This window comes from Tyto alba, unplaced genomic scaffold (genome assembly GCF_018691265.1).
Source record: "Tyto alba isolate M040663 unplaced genomic scaffold, T.alba_DEE_v4.0 Super-Scaffold_20, whole genome shotgun sequence".
Classification (NCBI taxonomy): domain Eukaryota; kingdom Metazoa; phylum Chordata; class Aves; order Strigiformes; family Tytonidae; genus Tyto; species Tyto alba.
In genome coordinates, this window is record NW_024881283.1 from 8,648,705 (window position 1) to 8,672,591 (window position 23,887).

General features: G+C 42.8%; 1 protein-coding gene across 1 annotated transcript; it reads left to right on the forward strand.

The window, feature by feature from the left end:
- Nucleotides 1-729: 729 nt before the first annotated feature.
- PTP4A2 (protein tyrosine phosphatase 4A2) lies at nt 730-22,709 on the forward strand. The gene is made up of 6 exons (XM_042793673.1): nt 730-1,027; nt 9,306-9,990; nt 11,587-11,679; nt 16,760-16,890; nt 19,005-19,079; nt 20,176-22,709. The coding sequence occupies exons 2-6, from the start codon at nt 9,895-9,897 to the stop codon at nt 20,282-20,284; spliced, it is 504 nt and encodes a 167-aa protein (XP_042649607.1). The 5' UTR covers nt 730-1,027; nt 9,306-9,894; the 3' UTR covers nt 20,285-22,709.
- Nucleotides 22,710-23,887: the final 1,178 nt, after the last annotated feature.

A 23,887-nucleotide genomic window follows, 5' to 3' on the forward strand; every position in this document is an offset into this window, starting at 1 on the left:
CTCTGCGGTCTCTCCGTGCTTCCAGGGGTACCAGGGGCTGTGAATACCGGTGCTTTCCCCCCCCGGGACGCTGAGCCCCGCTCCCGAGCACCGGGCCGGTGTCTCTGCCGGGGACCGGCGGGGCCTGGGGAAGCGGAAACCGTGGGAACCGCCGGGCGGGCCGAACCACTGCGCAGAAAGTGGGGGGGAGTGGGAAGCGGGCTGTACCACTGCTGCTGTGCGCTGGGAGGAGTGGGGGGGGCGGTGCTGGTGTGGAATGGCCCGCGTGCACGTGCGGCCGGAGGGCCAGTCCAAGTGCGCCGGCGCAGTGGGGGGGGGGGGGGGTCGGGGCATTCTGGGGCCAGCAGGGGTGGTGCGTTTCGCTTCGGGCAGGGCGAGCCGCTGTCCGGCCGCGCTGGGAAGGGCCATACCAATGCCCAAGGCGGGGGTGGGAAGCGGGCTGTACCAATGCCTCGCCCCTCGTGAAGTGTGTGGGGGAAGGGCCTGTTCCAACCGCAGTGGGAGGGAGGGGAGTCGTTCCACGCGGCACGGGGCCGGTTGGTCGCTCAGCGAGCTGCGGCCTTGGGGAGCGAGGCCCTTCCCAAAGCCGCGTCGGCATGCTCGGCGCACCCCCGCAGTGCTGTGGGTGGACGCGCCCGGCGCGCTGAACCGGGGCGGGGTGTCCAAGCCGACTGTACCAATGCCGGCTGGCGGGGGGGGGGGAGGGGGGGGGCGGGGAGGGGGTTGCGAGGCGAGCCGTGCCAATCAGCGGCGGGCGGGTCGTACCACGGGGCGCGGGCGGGGAGGGAGGGAGCGGCCTGTGCGCGAGGAGCCGTCTGGCGGCGCGCGGGCTCTCGCGTCTCTCCGCGCGGCCGGGCCGCACCGGGACCAGCGCAGCCCCAGGCCCCGCCACGGGCCCCGCCGCCACCGGGCCGGGCCCCGCCGCGCCCCCTCCCGCCCCCTTCTTCGCTCTTTCCCGGCCCCCGGCCCGCTCTGTGGGAGGCGCCGGGCCCGCTCGGAACGAACGCCGACGCGCTCAATGCCCAGGGTGAGGGGGCCGCCGTGGGGAGGAGCTGGGGGGCTTCGGGTGAGGAGGGACCGCGGCAAGACGGAGCCTCCGCCCCGGGGCGGGCCTGGCCTGCGGAGCGGGGGGGCTGGGAGCTCCCCTTCGCCGCTTGGGACGTTTTGAAGGGATCCCCCCGGCCTGTGGGGCTGGTCTGGGGGGACCTCCCTGGCCTGGAGGGTCTCCTTCGGCCCCTGCGGCTGATTTGGAGGGGTCTTTTGTGCCCTGGGGGGCCCGCATGGGCTGCGGGACTGGTTGGGGGGGGGGGGGGCATGCTGGCTTAAGGGGCTCTCTTTGGTCTGAGGGGCTGGTTCGGGGGGTCCTTCCTGGCCTGGGGGGGATTTCCTGACCTGTGGGCCTTGTTTGGGGAATCTTGCTGGGCCTTGGGAGCTCCCTTGGCCTGAGGAGCAGGCTCGCTAGTCTGTGAGGTCCCTACTCTACTTTGGGGCTGCTTTTGGGGGGTTCCCCCTGCCTGTGGGGTTGGGCCGGTATGAGGGACCCCCATGGCCGGTAAGGCTGGTTTTAGGATAGCAGGCGTTGCCTGCAGTGTTGGGCTGCTTTGGGGGGGGGGGGGGGGGGGGATGTCCTGTACCTGCGAGGCTGGTTTGGAGGGTCCTCCCCTCACCTGCGGGATGGAGTTGGCTTACAGGGCCCACCCCCCAGATCCATGTGACTGGTTTGTGTGGGTCCCCCACCCTCAGCTGCGGGGGTGGGATGAGTGGATCCCGAAGGGACTCGGCCTTGTACCTGGGCTTGGGGGAGGTGTTCGAGAGGGGAAGTAATTCCCTGCAGGATTGCCACAGTGGGAGGATGAGGAGGCTGCAGAGGGATTGGTGTGGGTGAATGGAGGGTGGGTCTTGCTTGTTCCAAGTACAGGGGTGGTATTTGGAGGGGTTTGTTAGAGGGAAGGGAGTGTTACTTATTTCTGTGTGTATGTACGGGTGGAGGAAGAGTTTGAGACAGGATGGGAGGGTTGTTGCGGGGGAGGAGGGGGCTTGCCTTGTGTCAGGCCTGGAGATGGTCTGTAAAGGGTAAAGAATTGTTCAGGGATCTGGGCTGGAAAATGGAGGGGGAAGGCTGGAAGCAGTGTTGGAGGGGGGTAAATCTTTTTAGGCTGGAGGGGGGCATGCGGAGCTGGAAAGGAAGGGTGTCCAGGATGTGGTGGTTTTCCTGGGGTTTGAGTGGGGGCAGGGTTGTGAATGCTGAGGCTGGTTTGTGTAGATAGAGGGCTGCCCTGTGGGATTTGGAGCTGCCTGGGCCTGGAAGGGGGGAGTTGATGAAGCCCGGCCTGGTCAGGGCAGTGGCTAAAGAAAGTACTGGTGTTGGTGAGGGTGCTAGGAGTGACCTCCAGGAAGGCCTGAGACAGGGAGTGGTGTGCTTACTGGGAATGGCTGTGGTTTGCTGCTTAGGGTGTGCTTTGGTGGGTGAGGAACCCTAGTCCCTGCGAGCTGGAGGTTTGGGATTTGGAGCACAGGCGAGGCTGCAGGCTAGGAGGTGTTACGGTACGGGGATGAGTGTAGAAGTGGCCTCCACTCAGTTGCAGTGATGGATCCTCGTGGTTCCTTGGTATGATTAGTCACGATCTGCTTTTTTCTCTCGGGGCAGCTGTGTGCTTGTTGGTTTCAACATGAGGAGGCAGAAAGTTGGCTTTTAAAGCCTACTGTATAAATGGAAACTTGCTTCAAAACTCCCCAAATGAACCAGTCAGGTTCTGACTCAGAACTGCAGTTAGTATTTAAAGAAGAAAAAAAAGATAAACCCACCACTAGCAGCAGCCAGAAAACTCTATCCCTTATGACTCAACGTGTAGAAATACTTTGATTTAATGAACTCAACTGTTGGAAAGAAAAGATTGGTCAGAGTTAAGGTAGGAGTATGTATCTGCGTACATATGGATGCACAGGCAGGAACGTGGGTCTTCTTACATAGGGTCTAGTTGTGATGTTTTTACATGCATCTCTCGAACACAAGTGATTGACTTCAGGTTTAATTACCTTCAGATATCCATCATTCCCTTTCCACACAGCAGTACTCAAACACTGTTCCTCTATCAGAGCTGAACTGTGATCGCAGCTGGTTTCCTTGCTCCTGCTGGACTTTGCCCCGTGGTGGAATGCCGCGCTGGTTAACTGTTGGGAGGCCTGGGAGGGAGAGCGCTGATGTGCGGCCCTGGGGAGAGCCGGGTGATACGTGGCACGTGGAAAGGCACATTTCTGTCCTTACTTTAAGGAAGGTGATCCACAGCTGAAGATGCAGCTGTTGAGAGACTGTAGTGCAAGCAGATGATTTTTGTAAATGGTGTAGGTTGTGCATTTTGATAATATCTTTGGAGGAGAAAACATGTTGTCAGTGATGTACTGTTACTGAACTAGCAGAGAGGGGCTCAGTGTTGTCTGTTGTATTTGGATTAGTTTGACAGCTGCTTTGCCTGTTAGAGTTGGCGATTTAAAACACTTCTGTCTAAACATTGAAAAATAGACCTAATGGCTCAAGAATCTGAGCTAGAAGTTACTCTTTTTGACACATGTGAATTGCCGTGCTAGATCAGGCTGGCACCTATTTAGGCCAGTATCTGGCTGATGTATATCATAAAAGAGTATAAAATACCTTTATAGTGGCTGTTGACTTCAGTATCATCTTGAGGCTAGTTTTGCTAATTGTGAAGGGGTAGAGGAGCCTTAAATCTCTTGATCCTTTTTTCAGTTATAACACTTGAGACACTGGGTTGCTGTCTCTATTCAGGTCACTGTTACGTGTACCTTTGTTACCCCTTGTTCTATACTAAAAAGTTAAATTCTTTTTGGTCTGTTACACTGAAAGTCTAGCTCTGCTTGAAATAATGGACTGTGGATTTTAACAATTGAGACTTTGTGGACGTGCAGTGAAATTTATCAGTAAGCTTCAGTCTCAGTTGTCAGCCTGAATTTAACTGCCGCAGGAGCATGGAAAAGGAGCCAACTCTCCACTAAGTCATTTTTCCGGCAGAGGTATATGGCAAATTCAAATAAGTGAGATGAGTAAGATGCAAGTAATTCAAGTCTCTAACTTCATAGAATAATATTCCTGCTGCTGTGTGATTTGAAATTACTTCTAAGTCCTACTTGACTTGTTAATGGGTTTTTGGTGCGGTGGTTTGTTGGTTTTTTTTTTGATACTTCATCTTAAAGTGTGAGAATGTTTAGTCAGAATTGTTGGGGGAGCTGGTGATCTATCAGGACTGTGTTTTCAAAGACCAACTGTTGATACAACTTAGAAAACTTGGCATTCTGATTTTTAGGAATAAGTTGTTAGTCACATACTCATGAACTGTTATCTAAAGTAATTTTTAATTTTACTTAAATATAATACTGTGACTTCATTTGGATAATAGCTTAAATTTCTTTTCTTTGTGGGGCCTTTTGGTTTTGACTTCAAACACTTTTAGTAACTAAACTTTTTGGGCATGGCATGTAAATGACATTCAAATATGTCCTCTGAAGGGATTTTAAGAACTAAATGGTGGGTGAGGAAGGCGTTCAAAAAATCCTGTGTTAGAACAGCATTTTTAACTATGAAGCAGGTTTTATGTTGCAGGAAAGAAAAGATCTGAAGCATAAAGCACTCATGCCTATCAATTCTTTCTGAAAGAGCTAATGTGGTATCTAATCTCTTCCCACTGCTGAGCTTGCCAGGATGATGATCTCTGTGCATCGACGCCTGTGCTGCATATAGTGGTTTGACCTCGCCCAAACTTGGGGATGGCAGCTAAACTTTTCCTGTGTCATACTCAGTTTTGAGTTTTGTGCAGGATTGTTCTCTCACTGAATAGTCTTGCACAGTACATTTGACAATTCTTATTGTTTCCTGATGTGTCACCTTTAAGTTGAGACTTCTTTAATCTGGCCTTTTTTTTTTTTTTTTTTTTTTTTTTTTTCTTTTGCAAAAGCAAGTCTCTATCTGCTGCTGTGGGTTTTACGGCCTCGGATGGAGCGACTGGGTTAGTGCAAAAGGAAACGAATGAGTCACCCACAGAACTTGTCAGCAGGCTGGGAGGGAGCTCCATGGCAGGGGTGGATAGGGTGGAACAGTAAAATTTTTGACCTCACCCCTCTCTAGGCACGTGTCATTCTGAGCAAACTTCCTTCGGAGAGTGGTCAAGAATTTTTTCCAAGAATGTTAGTTCCAGAGTTTCTTTTCTCTGTGTGCTAGGACAGTATATGTTAGAAAAGACAGTGGCTTCAGTTATTGCTAATGTGTGTTTCCACTGTTTTTAGGCTCATGTTGGAGGTCTTGGTGGGTTCTTTCACTTGAACAGCTCCTTGTGCTCCAGACAAAACAGGACATTTTGGTAGAGTATGGGTAGAATGTGGGTCACTCTGCGGGGCAATGCAGGAAGGGGAAGCAAAATGTGACGTAGGCAGTGTCAGGAAAAGCTCAGCTGGGCTGTAGTGTCGTGTCAGGATGGCAGTTTTGATGGGATCGAGTTGTACATTGTCAGCGTGCTGTGGTGCTGATTTCATGTGTGTAAATGCAAACCGCAAGAATGAGGTTTTGTAGAAGAGGAAAAAGAGGAAAATTCAGCAGCTCATCACCTAACTTTGTTAACATTGAATGTGGATTCCCACTTCCAGGAACAAAATTAGTTGAGATGGTTTGGAAATACTGGTCTTCAAAATGCTGAAGTATTCTTTTAATACTGACTGACAAATTAGCGGGCTTTGCTGTGCATCCTGTGCACTGGCTTATTTTGAAAGGTGATCCAAGTGACCTTTCCAAAGGTATCCGTGTTTTGCAATCTCTGGAAGCTGCAGCTGTTGCAGGCTGTTTCGCTGTCTCAGCGCAGCCAAGGCAGCACTTTTACTGGTGGGTTTTGAAGGAGATGGTGGAACTAGGAATTCCTTACGATGTTATTACTTGTTTTTCATTAGACCTGTCTCCCTGAACTTGTGTAGGCTCAATACAGAAGAGCAAGCAACTTGCCCTATTGAAGTATCTAATTTAGGAGTCCATGCAGTGACAGATGAGGCAGCCACTGGAGATGAATATTGTAGGTGTGTTGGATTTTTATTTAAGGTAATCTCAAGTGAAGCTTCTATCAAGTCAGGAATTCATTAAATTGTTCTCTCTTAATTAGTTAATCACCCTGATTTATTTATGCTAATTATTAGGACTGCCCCTTGCTTACGTTTTAATCATATTCTTGCACTTCTCATAGCTTTTTGAAAGTCGTTCTTCTCAAATTGGCCTCATTAGGCTTTATCAAGCTCTCTTGACATGTGTGGCTGTGTGAGTGTGAGAGGTTGGGAGCTCACGGTGCTGTTATAACTTAAATTAGTCATGTCTGCAGGTACAGAGACTGTCACAGCTCACTAAACTTGGTTGTATAGATAGGCATCTTGATTAATGATTATTCCTTGATAATTTAAGCAATGTCAGGAACTGACTCCCAAGCATATCTAGTTCTTTTCAGATGCATGAATGGTTATTGCTTGGCTTGTTTGTCCTGATGTCTCTGCTTTTTCTGCTCTCCTGGTTCCTGATGAAGCTATTGCACCTAATTTGTAGCATTGGGTACTTCTGCTCCCTTTTTGAGGCCAGCCACATAAAACATGTTGTAATTTTTTGGTTTCTCTCCATGTGCTATCTCACTTTCTAAGTATAAAAGGTTGAAGGTTGTTTGGCTGAAACATTATTTCTTGTTTTATGTTGTGCATAGACCTGGTTACTGCTTATTGTTAGTTTGAGAGTGCTTAGTTCTCTTGGGATTTTGAAGTGCAAATTTGCTTGCTAACACAGTGAGGAAGAAATTTTAAAGTATTTTCTTGGGGAGATCAGAAGTTATAGACAATAGGGGTTTTCCTTTTTAATTTTCTTAATTAGAAGCCTGTTTTTTCTTTTTAAACTTTAGCTTGTTAGCCCTTGAAAGTCATGAGAGGAAGGGATATATGTGTCTGTAACCAAACTTTTAAAAATAGGGTTATGTGCTACATAAACTTCTTATCCTTCTGGAAATAATTTTTGAGACTTAAATACAGTGCTTTAAATTTTAATCACTCCTTAGCTATTAGCTAATTAAATGCTTCAGTAATATTCCTTTAGGGAAGGTAAGATGGTGTCATTCCTGTTCTGCAGATGAGTTGAGCTACTGAAAGTGGCTTGGCCAAGGTCAGACCACAAGCAGCAGCAGATCTGAGAGTAGGACTTGAGTTGGTGACTCCCCCCGGCCATACTTAATTTACTGGAACATGTCATCTCCATGTGTCCTTTCTTAATGACTTGGTAAATAGTTTTCATGAAAGACTTCTAAAATAATCAGGTTGAAATTCCTTCTTTGACTTGCTTGAGGGAGAAGTGTAACCATAATGACCAGATTTGATACAACTCACAGTGCAAATAGCACTGGATGAGGCTCTTCCAGCCAAATTATTGGTGCTGAAAAGAAAAATGTTTAAAGGGTTTGTTTGGATATGATGCAATAGCTCTTCCCCTCTTGACAGTGTACTTTGTAATGCTGTATGTCTCAGGTACTCTGGATCCAGGGTTTGATCTCCTATGCCAAGATCTGTTGACCATTGCTTTTATTTAAATGACCTTGTTAGGTCTTCTAAAGGTAGTTTTGAAACTGCTTCTGTAACATTTAAGTCTGCAGCTCACTCTCCAGGACACGTCAGATGACTGGAGTGTATGTTCAAATAGAGAAAAAGCAGGCCAGTGTTTGCCTGAAAAAAGACTTTCTTGCATCCCGTTTCACAGGTGTTGGACACATGTGGATATTGTAACTTCAGTCATTCTGTGCCTGGTACATCATCGCTATAGCAGATTGTAATACATTTTAACAAAGCCTTTGCTTTGAGATTTGGTAGCGTATATGAGAGAGTTGTGACAAATGTGCAAGAATTGACAAGTGTAAGGACTTGAGTATGATGTGTTTAGATGGGACTTTTCCATCTGGGGTAGGACTTAATCCTGTAGTCATTACACTGATAAAATATTCCAGGATTCATTTTTGAAATTTGTATTTCAGTCACTCAGAGCAAGAACTGCATTAAGGTCGGGGGAGGTTATTGAAAACATCTTTGTTCTTGCCTCTGGCAACCTAATTAATGTGTTTTTTTGGCACTGAAAACTGTTCTTTAGGGAAATAATTGCTGTTCTTTGGGTGATTTTTGACTTAATGTCAGTGAAAAAGGTAATTTTTTAGTACTTAATTTGACTGTTTTAAAGTGAGGATCTCATTAAAATGTTGAGTGCACCAAAAGTTTTGGGTGTGAACTTCCATGTGTGTGTGTGTTTTTCCCTAATTGTATTCACTTGAGTGTGCCACGTTGACCTTTCCGCTTGAGTTGCAGGTTTGTGACTTCTGGCTGCTAGTTTGGATTTGATTCAACTGATTTAAAACTTTTTCCTTAAAGAAGTGTCAGTAGTGATTCTTTGCTTCACGCTTTTTAAATGCAGTGAAAAGCCATGTTGCTTATTTAGTATTTCAGCTGTAAATGGGTTGAGCTAGTTTAGATTAGCTCCATTTTCATGGTAGAATTACAGTGTTCCATGTTTTATTGCTGTTGCTGAAACATCTATATTTTGAATCCTGTGTGTTAGGACTGGAAGCTGCCGCTGTGTTAATGCCCTAGCCTGTAAACTAAGATAAGACTGAGAATAACTAAAATTTATTACCACTAAATGGCCATTTGGTTGCTTTTGAAATGACTGATTTCTGGAGGATCTCTCCCCACTACTGTTGGGAGTTTGGTGATACAGTAAGGTTAGTGAAATTTATCTGCTAACAAAAGCTCAAATATGTAGCAGCTTATACTCTTATTTCAGCTTGTACTGCTTATTTTGTTCAGAAAATAAAGCCATACCAACAATATTTTTCACATATTTGGGCTTAAGCCAAACAGGTATGACTGTACCAACAGGCATTTTCAAGCATGTACTGGGCTTTGTGCTATTTTCTCCTCTTCTAGGGCACCTGGTTGGGAGGGAGGGGCTGTGGAGAGCACAGAAAGGTTTCCTTGTCTCGGTGACGGCGCCTGGTTGCCAGGAGCAGCAGTTATGAGAAGTCCCGTGGCTCTGGGCTGGAGTGTACTGGGTGCCGAAAGAATATTCGGAATTACTGTCAGGAACTATCAGGACTCCAGTAAAGACTGATTTTTTTTATTTGGTTGTTTTTTAAACATTGGCTTACCTAGTCTAATTGGAGTTTCTCTGGGAGGGTCAGTATTTGATGTTTCTGGCAGTAGAAGCAACAAATCTTCTCATGTGATATTTTCCTTCTCTTTAGGTGTTCTGTTGGAATATACGTCGCACATTTATGGCGATTTTGAGTGTGAGGGCAGACTTCTGCCAGGCCCAGCACAGCATCCTGGCTGACAAGTGAGCTGAGTACAGGGGGTTCTACGTGCCATAATTACTTTGCCTTGAAGACTCCAGACACAGCGAACACACTCAAATATATGGGATATCTTCTGCACATTGGAAGCATATTCCTTTTACTGACTCTAGCAAAACTAAGCATCAAGAAAACAAAGTGGAGAGAAAATCTGCCCTTACTTTTTTGCCTCACCAGTGCCTAAATGTAGAACAGGCTGCCTAGTCTTGCATGTAGTCAGAATTTTTGGAGTCTGAAGGATACCACCTGCAGTAATTGAGGCTGAAGTTGAATTCAAGTGGATTCTGAAGCAAACCTGCTTTTCTAGAAGCGAATTCTTTAAGGAACAAACACGTCAAAGCAAGCTCTGATCAATCCCAGGCATTGTAGTGGTCTTTTTAATGTTTTCTGCTGTGAAACGTTTCCAAGGTTATTGATTTTTTTTTTTTTTTTTTTTTTTTAAATTTAATTTTTTGGCCCCTTACACATTTTGTTTGCCATTATGAACCGTCCAGCCCCCGTGGAAATTACTTATGAGAATATGCGTTTCCTGATCACTCACAACCCAACCAATGCAACCCTCAGCAAGTTTATAGAGGTAAGGCAGTCAAAGTATCAGCCTTCTTTCCTTATATGCTCATGGTTTCTGTAGAAGGACTGAACAGTCATTCTTCACACCTGTTGCTCAGTGCTTTGGCTATATGTTACATGTTACTTGAAACGTAAGGCATTTTATCTTTAATACATTGTTCACATTCTCTTGACAGTATGAGAAGAGAATCCACCGATTACTTTTTTCAAAGTCCTGCATTTCTTTAATTGCAAGAGGCTGGATGAGCTTCCATTTTAGAATACAAACATGCCCCTTTGCTGTTGTTCCTGTCCTGGTTTCTGAAGGATTGTATGTTCTGCAATTCTAAACACTATTTTTCATTAAATAATGCAGTGCTTCTAATATATCGATCTATTGCTGATCTTTTGGCTTTTAAAGAAGTAGTTAAGAGAATTGTAACTGGTTTCTGACCTTTCTTCACTCCCTTAGAGTAGGATGGAGTGCAATACTTAAACTGACGTTTTAGTTTACAGAATGTGTTATCAAACTGCCCTACCAATCCCAGAATTGTCAGAGATTTCAGGTGCCAGAATTCATCCATGAAAAAATACATTTGCCTGGGCCAAAGTATGGGAAGAGTCAATTGCAGTGGGCAGTGGATCACACTGTTACTGACACAAAAAGATCTTAAATATGGCAAAATTTAATATTCAGTTTTCTGAAAAAGTAACAGATGGTGTCATCGGATAATCACCAGTACAGTGCATTTCTGCGTTCTAGTTTTCTCTAAACCTGCTGTATCTTTGTGCCCTTATCTAGAGGGCTTTTATCTTGTGTATGCAGGTCTGTCTCATTTCAAAGAGATCCTGTCATCTGATACTGATGTCTGACTGTGGCTATTAACAGACTTCCATCATTTAACAGTGTGTTCTTCGCCATGAATCTGCTCAGATATTAGTAGTTAATTTTGTCTGAAAGCCACGTTCTTTTGGTCTTTTATGTATTTATTTTTATTTTTTTTCCCCTGTTATTGTGGATTGTCTTCTTTCTTCAGGAGTCTGGACTCTGGAATAGGTATTATTGCTCATTGTTAGAAGTTATAGTGATTCAGTCCAAACATGAGAGGAAATTCTGCTTGCTGTATGAACCTTCAAAGTGAACTGGAACAGCTTTTGTTTGATCTTCTGATTATTTATCTAGCACAATGTGCTACTTGCAGTGCATTACAAGGAAGCTGGAGTATGGTGGTGTGTGTGTTCTGTTCCTCCCTGCCTCAAAATGTCAACACTGGCTGAAGCAAACAGTTCCAGGCTTCTATTTAAAGAGAAGAAGCTGCTTGGATAATATAAGCAGCTATTTTAATGTTGCTCTTATACACGCAATTTTTTTTCCACCTTGGCATTTCCCTAGAGAAGAATTATTTAGAGGTGTTTCACATTTATTCCTATCACTTGTAACCCTTGTCCTAATGTAGGCCATAACCCCCCCCCTTCTGTGTTGGTCCATTGTGTAGTCACCTTGGAGCTGCGCAGTAGTTGCAGTACTGCTGACTCTGTATAAAATGTTTAGTTTTGTAGCTAATGAGAAAGTTCTTGAATTCTTCACTGTCGGTGTGCTCACATGTTTTCCTTTTTCTTAAAGGAGCTGAAGAAGTATGGAGTGACAACCTTGGTGCGAGTTTGTGATGCCACTTATGATCAAGCTCCTATTGAAAAAGAAGGAATCCAGGTTCTAGTGAGTTGCCTTTAAGACTGTCTAAAAATGAAAAATTACGTGTCTAAAAGTGGTGGGGATGGCCTTTACTCTTTGGGCAAGAGCTTATGACTGTTTCAGATTGGCTAAAAGTAGTGTGATCCCCAGCATCAACTAAAGCTGGTTTTGAGAAACTCGCTGTACTTTTGTGAAAAGTACTTGCTGATTCATTACGATTGCCCGAGCACTTTAGTTGGAATAGAAATGTCTATTCCTGGATTTCTGGATTTGTTGTTATATTTTGATTGCCTGTTAATGATTAGTTCGCTACTAATCCAGTGTTCAGCCTTGTGGTTCATACAACTTGGTTTGGTCCTTTTCTCTGGATACAGCACTTCTTGGCTTTACTGTTGACCATCTCAGGATGCAGATCAACCTCCCTTCTCTTGCTCTTTCAAAAAGCGCCACCTTTTGAGACAGTAGTTGACATGTTGATCCAGGCTTCCGTGGACTGGCTATAGCAGGATGTTGATCGATAGCCTCATCACTGCTTGCCTCTAAATGGAGCCTGGCTGCTGGTGGTTTCCCAGTTCAGCAGGTGGAATTCCTTAACTGCTGCTCATGGTTAACATTATGCAATGACTGTCTGACTCTATCGTCTAGTACTGCTTGCTGTTTTAGGGGAGGTTTTCTTAAGAGGTGTGTGCTCATACTAAGCTGGCAGGCGGTATTTTTCCAGGCAATGCTTCTGAATTATTATAGTGTGTCAGATAAAATCAGTTTATTTTACTGAAGTGAGTAATACTCTGTTGTTAGGCCAGAAATTGCATCTTACCTTCTTGTTGCAGGTAGTCAGTCTTCTGTTGCCTCTTGATTTTTTTCATGGCTCAGTCAGAGGAAAACTTCTGCAGTTTTCCATTAGGAGGAAAACTTGTATCCTGGAATATCTGTGAAAACTCCACGTACAGGTCAGTCAGGTTTCTTGGCTTCCTGCCCTAGTAAGCATTTACTCCAGTTCCAGGCAGCCACGTGTGCCTCTGTTTTTGGAAAAATCAGTCATTACAGGGCCACCAGTGCTCCTAGGGCTGCGCTCTGGAGTAGCATTTTTGTTCACTTCAGAGCTGTCATGGACTTGGACATCATGGCATTTGCAGGCACGCTGCTGTGAAACCTCTAGCTGCGATGCTCCTGAGGTTGCCAGGGACTGGAAGGATTAAACTTCTGGTGTAGAAGCCCTCAGAGCCCTGATTTAAGCTGGGGCTTAAGAGTGCTTCTGTGTTCCTGTGCCAGAGCAGAGATCTGAGTTCTCCCTATAAGACTTAGGAGGATTTTGCAGGTGTCCAGCCCTGCCAGGGTGGCTGCCCTGTGAGGCCAGCTGACCTTGGCTCCTGCAATTGTGAGTGAAACCCACCTTCTCCTGTCCATGGCCCGGCCCCGGGCAGCTGCGGGAGCTGGGGAGTGCTCTGGAGCCTGCACTTCTGAAATAGGTCGGGGGTTTTGGTTCTCAGGAAACTTTAAAAACTTGGTGTTGGCTAGCTTTGAACTGAAAGCAGTTTTTTGAGGAAGCTTTTCTAAAAAACTAGAAATGGTGTTTCTGCCAGCTCTGCTAAGCACCGTTCTGTTGGAGAGCCTTTCACTTTGAGTAACACATGTGAGAGTCTCGTGTCTGTGCACATTTGCCGCGGCTAACAAGCCTCCCCATTTAGTACATACCAGTTCTTGGTATTCCACTGCTGCAGAAGGCAAGACAGGAGAGAGCATAAATCCACCAGGCATCTGTTAAGGGTAACGGAAGGCAGGAGGTGACAGGGAAAGTTTGCTGCTAATGTCATCGCTGATCCTGATGATCCCAGTCATGAGGTTGTCTTAGTAGTTTACTCAATTACAATAGTGGTTTGCTATTTGAGATAAGCTTAACTAGTCACTGACAAAACCACCTCCTGTATGGCTTTTCCTTCCGATGAATGCATGCTTTTTCAAAGCAGAGTCCTGTCGCTGTTCAGAAATGGTATTGAATTACCAGCTGGCTGAGAAAATAACACGTCACTATTTAAAGCTAATATTTGCTTGCAAAAATAACATGAAGATTAAAAACACAGCCTGAGAGAGATTAGTGTCTATTTTAAAACAGTTGAGGTCAAAAGCATAGTGAAACTCCTGAAAATGAGAGCATTTTAGCAAAGCCTGCTCTCATGCCGTGATACAAGATCATGTACTGGCGAGATGGGTAGAATGTGGCAGCTACGGAGTTGCTTTGGCAGATGGCATAGTGAGAAAGTAGAGAATTAGATGTTCCATGCTTGAGGTAGTACTATTGCATGCGCATGTTTATCAACAGAGATTAAATCCAGGAGACAGGAGGCGGGGATGGATTTAGTTTCTGTGGGCTTCTGCAGTTCTTACAGTTATGTTCATGTGTAAGGTCTTGTAACATAAAAATATTACATCAGAAAGACTGGTAGTTTTTTTTTCTGGAAGTATTTTTGCACTGGCTGGCGACCAAGGAGGCTGCGGTAGTTTTGTTCATCTTCAGGATCGAAGACACGTTTCATTGTTCTCCCTCTGTCAGTCCTTCATTTACTGCTCATCCCTGGATCAGACTTTCTTTACACGCCGTGCCCTCCCGAATGGCCACCCCATGAATGCCAGCAGGCAGCTGGGAGTGCCCATGTTAGAGATGCGACTCCGTTGCCAGCTGATTATTACTGCATTGCCATGGGCTCTGGTATTGGAGGTGGGAAAGTTCCATGGTGGTGGCTGTGGTCTCATCCCACGCAGATTCAGGCAGTTTTGGGAGAATTTTGCTGCTGTAACTTCTGTGCGAGTTGCATGTGGGTTTTGAAGAAAGGTGTCTTTGTCACCTTAAAGTCCTGTCACTGCTTCTTGGTCATCTTGGTTCTGCATTGCCAATCCTGCAGTCCTTGCTGACTGACAAACCCAGAGCTGTTCTGCTGAGCGAGGCTGTTCCAGATAAAGGGTAAATAAGAATAACCCCTTCTTGCCTATCATCCTTCCCAGCTACTGCGGAGTGGCACAGAAGAGCTGTGTTTTCTGTTTGTGCAATCTCAGTGCATCATCCTGGTTATTAATGACTGTTTTGGTCATGGAGCCTAGCAATTTGTTTTCTATCCTGTCCGACAGGAATTTGGAGGTGATGCTGGTAGAACTCATAATCAGGAAAAAAACTACAAAACTGTTGCAATTACTCCTCTAGTCCCAGAATTATTCTTGTTTCTCATTCTGGGCAGTGTCCCAAGCTGCAGTATTTTATCAGTCCTAATTTAGTGTCAGTGGTGTACCATTCCTGAGAAGGTGGTGCTCTGTGGGGAAATGACAATTGTGATTGATTCAGGCCAGCACAAGAGTTTTGTGGACATGATGGTTAACACGTAAGCTAAAGCAGCGTAGTAAGGTTCTGTATTTGGTCTGAAGGAAAGAATTTAATTTGATCTAAAACTAGGACACAGAACTGACATGTAAATCCTGTTCTTTGCAAGGCAGTTTCAGAAGAAGGCATTTTGTGGTGGGTAATGCCTCTTGTCTTGACAGCTCCTACATCTGTTCCTGGGACAGTGGATGACACTAGGCCTAAAATAATATAGCTAGCAGTGGATTGAGTGGAAAATCTCATAAAAGCTTTATATAAGAAAGAACAAGTTTTACTTTATGATCTTGTTTCTACAGCCTCTTACTTTGCTGTGTTGTCCCAGATATTTTTAATTTCCCATTTGCTTTAAAAAAAAAGCTGTTCTCTGTACTCTTCAGACTTTGTGTAACTCTGCATTAATTGCATATAAAGTTATTTCAGTAACTTAAAGCTTTTTGGTTTTGTAGTTCTGAGACACATTTCCACCTTATAGCTTTAAGTGCTGACACATTTCTAAGGTGCTCTTGGGCTGAGGTTTGTGCTAAGCTGTACTTGCTATTCAGGAAGTATTAGGGTAGCAGTAAGTGCATTTCAAAATGAAGTCTGATGAATTTTTACCTTTGGTTGTACTTGTGCAGAGTTTCTGCATTCTTCTTTCAGACTTCAGAGAATATTACTTCATGCTAACCTGTTCTCAGCATACTACGTGAAAGACTTGTTTCTAGCCAATGAGGGAAGAGGGCTTATTCCAAAGTAATTACCCTGCCATTTGCATAGGGGGTTGAATAATATGAAACTCTGGCTATGAGTGTCTCTTGTAAAATGCATTGCATTCATCTAATGAAAAGTGCTAAATAACTACTAAGTATTATTTTTTCCCTTGGATCTAGGAGTGTTCTTTCTATAGCACTCCCTGTGTCTGAGATGATTATAAAGCATGTGATGTTGTGCTTGGTCTTGAAATGTAGGACATGTAGTACTCCACTTAGCACAAGTTCCAGGAGAGAGCAGTGACCTCGAGAAAATGGGAAGCTTCTCACATGTAATTTTGATTTACAGCCGTGTTGATGATATTAAATGTGGCCTAGGTAGTTTAAATGTCGGCTACCCCTTTATTAGGCAGAAATGTAATTGTAAATGCTGCTTAGTTATTGACTTTGCTGCTGTCTAAGCACTCTTACTTTTTGGTTGTGAACGTGTGTTTTTGACTTAAAAATAGCCAGGTAATTTTAACTGTCTTGCTTATTGGATTCATGGCAGCTGGACAAGCCAATCCATTTCAGTTATGAAGTGCATTCTCTGCTGATCCCCTTGAATTGTTATGAAGTAGCTTCTCCTCTGCACAGAGTCTGAAGTACAAATAGTATTTTAAAAGGTTGACACAACCACAGGCAAAAGTCTACAGAGTTCTCATCTTTCAAATCTTTATTTGAAATGTCTATTGATTTTTACATATTTTTAATAAAATGAGATTTCAAGGGCAGCTATTTTTCTAAAAATTCTATACTACAAAGGAGTTGGTGTAGAGTTTTATTACAATTTTATTGAAAAGTGCGATCAGATGGTTGTTAAACATTTAGTGTTGCATTATGATATTGACTTGCAAACTTCTGTGTAACCAGGAAAAATACCCACAGAGCTGTTTTTGTAAAATGCATTCTTGCTGAATGCAATATTTTCCTTCTCCCAGTTATGGTTACTTTGCTGTTGATTATGGATTAAAATCCATATAGCTAATGTTTTTTTCCTTCAAAGGACTGGCCATTTGATGATGGAGCACCACCCCCGAATCAGATAGTTGATGACTGGCTAAACCTGTTGAAAACCAAATTTCGTGAAGAGCCTGGATGCTGTGTTGCTGTTCACTGTGTTGCAGGGTTGGGAAGGTTAGTATTCCACTATTTTGTTTCTGTGCTGGACTTAAAGTTAGTTTGTTTGTTTGGGCGATAGGTCATGGAAGGCATTAAGTAAATGCCAATTTCTCTGTGTTCTCCCAAATAACACTTTAAAGCAGCAGCATCAAGTTAGTGTCATTAAAGCAAGAGAGACTTACTGCAGCTTAAAAATCTTCAGTAATTTCATAACTCTCATGAAGGGTAAGAGGAGAAACTTGGTGAGATTGTTCAGAACAGTTCTGTCAATCATGAATGACATGAGCAGTCAGAGATGCTATTAATTTGAAAGTATAGGTCTTTGCTAAAACAGGAAAATCTCTGTGCTTCTTGACAAATGCTATATACATGTATAGTACAATTTCTAAGGCTGTAAAGTTTTGGTTTGGTTTGGTTTTTTTTTCATTTCATCCTATTTTCAATGGTATACTATTAAGCATGTGGTAATAAAAAAAAAAGGGCATTTAGAAAAAGTGGTTCGGTTGCTTTCTTGCTCTGAAGTGACTTCAGTGTCAGGAAGAGTTAGGCTTGTATTTCTTGCTCATGTGCAGATTGATGTTTCTTTCCTCATCACTCTAAATGTAACATCCCGCTTTGGGAAGGACTTCCTATCAAGATGAAATAAATAATAATAAAAAAAGACTGATTTGGAATAGCAAATTCTACATTCAGATTCCCAAATGTAACCTCTGAATGTTATCTTTATCCTGTGGGCTAGGAGGAAATGAAGCATAAGTGTTAGTATTCTTACAATAACCACGGGATTGTTAATATTTAAGGATATGACTGAGTGGGCAAGAAAGGTGGATTAAAGAAGTCAAATAAGCACAGAGTTGGAGTGCGTCAAGTTCTTAAATTTCTACCTCTAGAGAAGAAGAGATGAGGGAAATTAAGAGGTAAAGGGAGAAACGGCCAATATTTAAAGACACAAGAGCCAAAGTTCCAAGGCAATTAACATTTGTTTAACCATTTCTGCTCTATTTTTATCTGAGGAACATCTTCAGGAAGGTGGCCATGTGTAACTCAAGTGATTTTTTTTTTTTTTTTTTTTTTTTTTTTTTTTCTCAACTCTCCTGTTTCTTGCATAATATCAGGGCAAAGGGTACCGGGAGCTTCCCATCTTCTATACACCACATAAACTGGTGGTGTGGTCTGTTCCTGACCAAATGACCTTTTTGCTGTTGTTCTCGGACTGCTTCTGGCAGGGGGAAAAGCAAGAGCTTTACAGACTTTGCTTTAATCTGGAAAACTGCCTACCTGTAGTAGGGAATTGAACTTCAACTGTAACAAAAAAAAAAAAAAATAAAAAAAGCTGTTTCTCTTTACTGCAGTGACTTTTGAAGTTTCACATTGTTTCCTTTGGAAAGTGAGTAATTCTGTTTATGCAGGTGCAGCATGGCAGTGATAGAGTTGTTTCTCCTGAACTGTTTTTGTTTAGCTATGAGTACAAGTTGTCCAATTGTAGCACCTGTCTAATCGTTCATTGCTCTACTGTCGGAGGTGCCTATTGCTCTCTGTGTTCAGTGGGGTGAGCACCAATCCAGGAGAAAGTCTGTGTGTACTGTGATTTTGGCTTGTTTGAAAAGCCAGCTCTTTACACTTAACCAATTTCCAAAATGTCAACCCCAAAGTAGAAAGTTTTACTCTGCCATCCCTGGAACTCCCGGTTCCATGTATAGCATATAATTAAAAAAAAAAATATATATATAAGTCATTTGTTCAATGCTTCATAGATCTGTCTCAAGTGCAGCTAAATCTACAGTGTCATAAGAAGCCAAATGCATTCAGGAGGTATTACACACTTGTTTTAGCAAGGTAGAAAATCAGGTTATAGTGAAATGAGAAAGCATAAAAATCTAGAATTATTGTTTCATGCCCCAAACACTAAAGAGCTATTAATTTTTATTTTTTTTTGTGTATGTGCTAGAAGCAGAGCTGTCTACTAAAAGAAATTTTACATTAGGTACTCAGCAGGCAAATGTCTTTCTGTACATAATGCTTAAAGAGAAAATACTTAAGCTATCTGTTTATAGCTTAATTTGATGTATTTTGAAGGGTTCAGTATATTGTTTCTCTAGATCTTCCTTAAATATTGATTTCTCCTTTAGGGCTCCTGTTCTGGTTGCACTTGCTCTCATTGAATGTGGAATGAAGTACGAGGACGCAGTTCAGTTTATAAGGCAGTAAGTTAAACTTCCCCATTCTCAAGAAATCTCTCTGTTTACGTTGTGTTTGAACAGCATGTGTCTTCAGCAAAGTTCATTAGATTTCTGATTTGTTTTCTAGTAGCTATATCCTGACAATAATGAGCATGACTTTGACATTCATGCTGATTTTTTTTTTTTTTTTTTTTTAAATAAAAATATCTGGGCTTATATATTAAGCCATTGACCTAAGACTCAAAGATTTTGAACTTGGGAGGAAAAAATGTCTAGGCTGGGGCAGTAAAATTTGTGGATGAATTGAACATAGACTAATTCCTCCTAATTTAAAAAAAAAAAAAAAAATTCTAGTGAGGTTGGGTCCCCAAGCAGGTTTTCTACAGCAAGTAAGTGAGCACCAGCACTGCTACAGGTGTTGTGGGTGAGTGCGTAAACTACCCAGGAAATGTCAGCAACCACCCTCTCTGGAAAATAACAAAACTAGTGAAGGATGAGACTGCAGAGCTCTGTTGGTTTAGTGATAACATCAGATCTTGAAATGAAACCCAGCAGGTAAGATGATGTTGAATGAGCTTTGCCAAAAAAGCAATACATCCTTTTATGGATTCCCAGAGTCTTCAGTTATCTTTGTAAACTGTATTGCTGTCAACAGATTTCTCTGAATTGTTCTTTTCTTAAATTCCTTTTTTCTCTTGTTGGGTACAGTACCTTTTATACCGAGGTGCTCTTTTCTGAGAACCTCTTACATATTTGTATCTGAATGTCATGGTCTTCCTTAGCTAATATAACAAGTAGCACGTGCATCCGCAAGGAGATGGTGACCTTGATGCTCAGTGACTACTGCTGGCAATGGAAATAAACTCTCCCAATCCAAGAAAATATGATGACATTTGCTTAACTGGATTTTGATTTTACTATTGACATGTAGGTGATGAGCTGTGTGTGCTGGCCTGGTTTATCCTTCCTCAGAGTGTCAATGGGTATGGAACCAAGCCAAAATGCTGTTTTGTAGATGCAGAAAAGCTTTGAAACGAGGACTAATCTGCTCTTAGAATGTACATGGTGATCAAAGCAGTACTTCTTCCATTGATATTAGCCTTCATTCTCTTTGTTTTAGGAAAAGGAGGGGAGCTTTCAATTCCAAACAGCTGCTTTACCTTGAGAAATACCGACCTAAGATGCGATTACGCTTCAAAGATGCCAACGGTCACTGCTGTGTTCAGTAAAAAAAAAAAAAAAAAAAAAATCTCAAACGAAGGCAGAAGTTAGCATGGCTGTTTTCTGGACTCTTGGCACCTGGAAATGTGAATCTGGAATCAAACTACGTCATCAAATTAGTGGTGGAGTCAGTGCTCCTCAACCTCTGTCCTAATGGTGGTGATGATTGAAAAAAAAATAAAAATAAAAAAAAAAATTAAGAGAAACATTTCAGTGAAGGATTGTTTTCTCCTTAAGCTGCAGTTTGAACATCTGCAAGGAGAAAATCAGTTTCTGAACCTTCTGTATTTTTAACTTTTTAAGAAAAGAAATAAAGTAAATTTTATGTCTAAGGAAAACCAGCAGAGCATTGGCTTGTGCAGAAACTATTTTCTTGATTTGAGGAAAGTACCCCACAGTTAGGGCCTGATACATTAATTCCTATGGGACTCTTAAATGGAGTTGCCTTTCTTTTTTTTAACCTTGCTGGGACCTGGCAGAGAGACATGAGGAGGAGCCTTTGTTGCTGTGTGGGAGCAGTCTGACAGCCTTAAGCCCAACCTGGGCATATTCTAGAGATTTGGTGATGTCTGTGTTGTATGTCTGTGTGGAGTTCAGACTCTGCAGGTGTGAAAAAAGTTCCTGGTGGGCTTTAACAAAAGACTCACTGCCTAGTGTCTTCGGTGGGTCTGCTAAAGGCCTTTTCTGATTGGTGGGAGATGGTGCTTTTAACTGTGTGAGTGTGTGTGTGCGCGTGCGTGCACACGTGTGTGATTTTGTGTGTGTGTATGTCAGTCTCATTTTTCCAAAGAATTTGGCTGAAATCTTAATTATCTTTCTGTTGCTAGATAGAAAAATCTATCCTGGCAGAAAACTGATGTTCAAAAGTGTCCTAGATGAGCAAGGGTCAATTCAGACAAGGACTTAAAATAAATTTATCTGTCACAAGGAAGAAGAAAAGGCTTTTTGCTGCTGTCTAGACTCTCTGCTTTGCTGAACACAGTAAATCAGGATTTGGGGGGAGGGTCTCATTTGTATCATATCTGAGGTAAAGATGGTACGCACACAGAAATGTGGTCCACGAATAAATGCCTAGTATGGGTATTTTCCCAAACTAGCCCTCATGTACAGTTCAGTTTAACCACTGATTGCCTTGTTATTTTTTTTATTAGGCTCTTTTGGAGGGAGAGTTTCTAGTTACACACCAACATGCCTATCATGTATTCACCACTGGCAGACCATAAATATGCTGATTTTTGGAGTGTGGACTGGCACTGTGTTCTCTTTGTAGGGCTGTTGGTGTTGTCAGTGAATTAATCAAGATGAGTCATTTTAAGGCCTCTAATAAGCAGTTTCAGCCAGGCTACTACCAAACACATGTTAACTTAGTGCCCTGCCCCAGTAGTGACCTCGTATGCTTTCAACTTGAAGTTATGTCTGTAATATTCAGCCACTGAAGGCTTTGAGTACAGGTTTAGGGTCATACTCTCCTGTGATCTTTTGCTGTGGAGCACCAAAGGCTCATGTTGGTCTGTGCCCGGAGTAGGTGTAGACTGGTACCCATCTTTTACCAGTACCTCAGCTGCTGGCAACTGTGAACTGCCTTCACAGGATTTCTTCCTGTTCTAGACTTCTGCTTTTAGTCCGCAGCTTAACTGCGCAAATGTGTTCAAAGCACAGGTAATGGACTTTCAGAATTCTATTCCTGGAAGGGATTTATAAATTCTAGCAATGAATAGTGGTACTTGTCAAGCCCCTCACTTCACAGATATGCCAACGGGCCTGTTTGAGGTCCATGGCTAGAAAACACAGGGCTCAGTCTATACCCTGACTCAAGCTGTATTGTTGTATTGAGTTCCTTCCTCCCTTTAAGATGTGTAACGTTTCTGATTTCTTAAATAGATAAAAGGAGACGCGAAAGTGTTTGTGATGTCAATGCCTACATTAGGGAAATAACGTATCTGGTAATGCTTGAGTCCATGTGGAAGGTAGAGGATGCTGAAATTACCTAATTCTGGCCCTTACCTTCCCCTCGCAAATTAGAAGCCTAATGTTCTAACTGTTTCTGCAAATGAAAATTGATGTCTTTAGCAAAATGAAATACTGGTGGTTAAAGCCAATTTGACAAATGATGGAAGTCAGATTGGAGGGGAAGGTGTCGAGCTGGATTAAAAACCAAACCCCGAGCCCTTCTGAAGAACAATAAAAAAAAATTTTACATGCTATATGTATAACTTTGCATTCTTCCCCCTAGTTTTACTCTGATTTATAATGTACTAATTATCATATACTATGACTCTGCAGCCTTAATTGAGGAAGAATAGTGAAAAGTGCAGACTGTCATACAGTATAGACACAGATGGGGGGGAATGTAATTGTGACCAATGTCCAGTAGGCACAATACTTGGCTCAGCACTTGAACGTAGTGCAATAAAGTTCTTGCAGTAAAATGTCTTCCCTCTGGCTCTTGATGAATTTATTGCAGCTCATTAATGTTCAATGTTCTTCTTTAATCTGATTTGTAAAGGCCTTCGGACAAGTGTGTCCGTGCCCCTTGTATTACTAATCACCGTTGGGTACTACATGGCTTGGATTTGCTGGTGGGAAGGGCTGTTCTGTCTTTGAGAAGAGGGAACAGTGCTGCAGACAGGAACAGTTCTCTTCCTTTCAAATTACCTGTTTAAAAACATGTAAACTTACCTTTAAAGAAACAAAACAACCCCCCAAACCAAACAACATCTCTGAACTTTCCCAAGAACTGTCAAAGACCTGTTGCAAAACTTTCTGTTGTGCCCTGGACAAGACTAGACACCATGCCACCTGGCAGAGCTTGAATGGGGTTATTGTTTTGGGGTTACAATAAGTGAGTTTCTAGAGTCCTGGATCCCGGTCAGTTCCCCTTCCTTGGTAGTGGAATGCCACTGCGTTGATCTGTATAATTTATTTAAATAATACTAAGGTGCTATTTGCCAGGATTCACAGATAACAATCCAATCAGCTTTGCTTTGATGCCATCAAAGAAATATGTTACTTGCAAATAGGTATCGTGTTTCTAATATTTATCAGATTTTTCCCACTAGTGTACTAGAACAAATTTTTAGTCCCTGTTGGCAATGAGATAATAAAGCACTTTGACTGTGAGACTGGCAGCAGTAACTGTGAAGTTCCATCTCCTCTTTGTATTTGCATAGGGGTTTTTTGTTGTTGTTGGTTTGTGGTTGTTTTTTTTTTTTTTTTTAAACACCGAACACTTGCTTTGTTTTTCAGATTTTCTGCCTTTTTGGTTACCATGCACAAAAGTGAAATGTCTTGCTAATCAAAGGCTACTCAGTATAAAAAATATCATGCGTTTAATTGGAGCTGAGATATTCCTGTATTGTTTCTCGTTAATTTTTTTTCACCAGCATCTAGGTGGCTTCAGGTACTGATACTTTGACTGGAGATAACACTTAATCACATGTATATTTATATCACTTAAAATGCTACTTTTGGAGCAATTAAGAATGATAAACAGAGTGGAGTAACTCTGCATGGGGAAAGAAGCTACAGGGATCGTGGTTGGCACTTCTATAATACTGTATGTTCTTTTAACCAAAAAATTATCAATCATTTAACTTAGTATTAATGCTTGC

What these genes read in the sequence shown, in the direction of transcription:
- PTP4A2 (XM_042793673.1), top strand. Translation starts at nt 9,895, where the DNA reads ATGAACCGTCCAGCCCCCGTGGAAATTACTTATGAGAATATGCGTTTC. An exon ending in TGTGTTGCAGGGTTGGGAAG is followed by an intron (nt 16,891 to 19,004) that starts GTTAGTATTCCA and finishes TTTCTCCTTTAG; the next exon opens with GGCTCCTGTTCTGGTTGCAC. An exon ending in GCAGTTCAGTTTATAAGGCA is followed by an intron (nt 19,080 to 20,175) that starts GTAAGTTAAACT and finishes TCTTTGTTTTAG; the next exon opens with GAAAAGGAGGGGAGCTTTCA.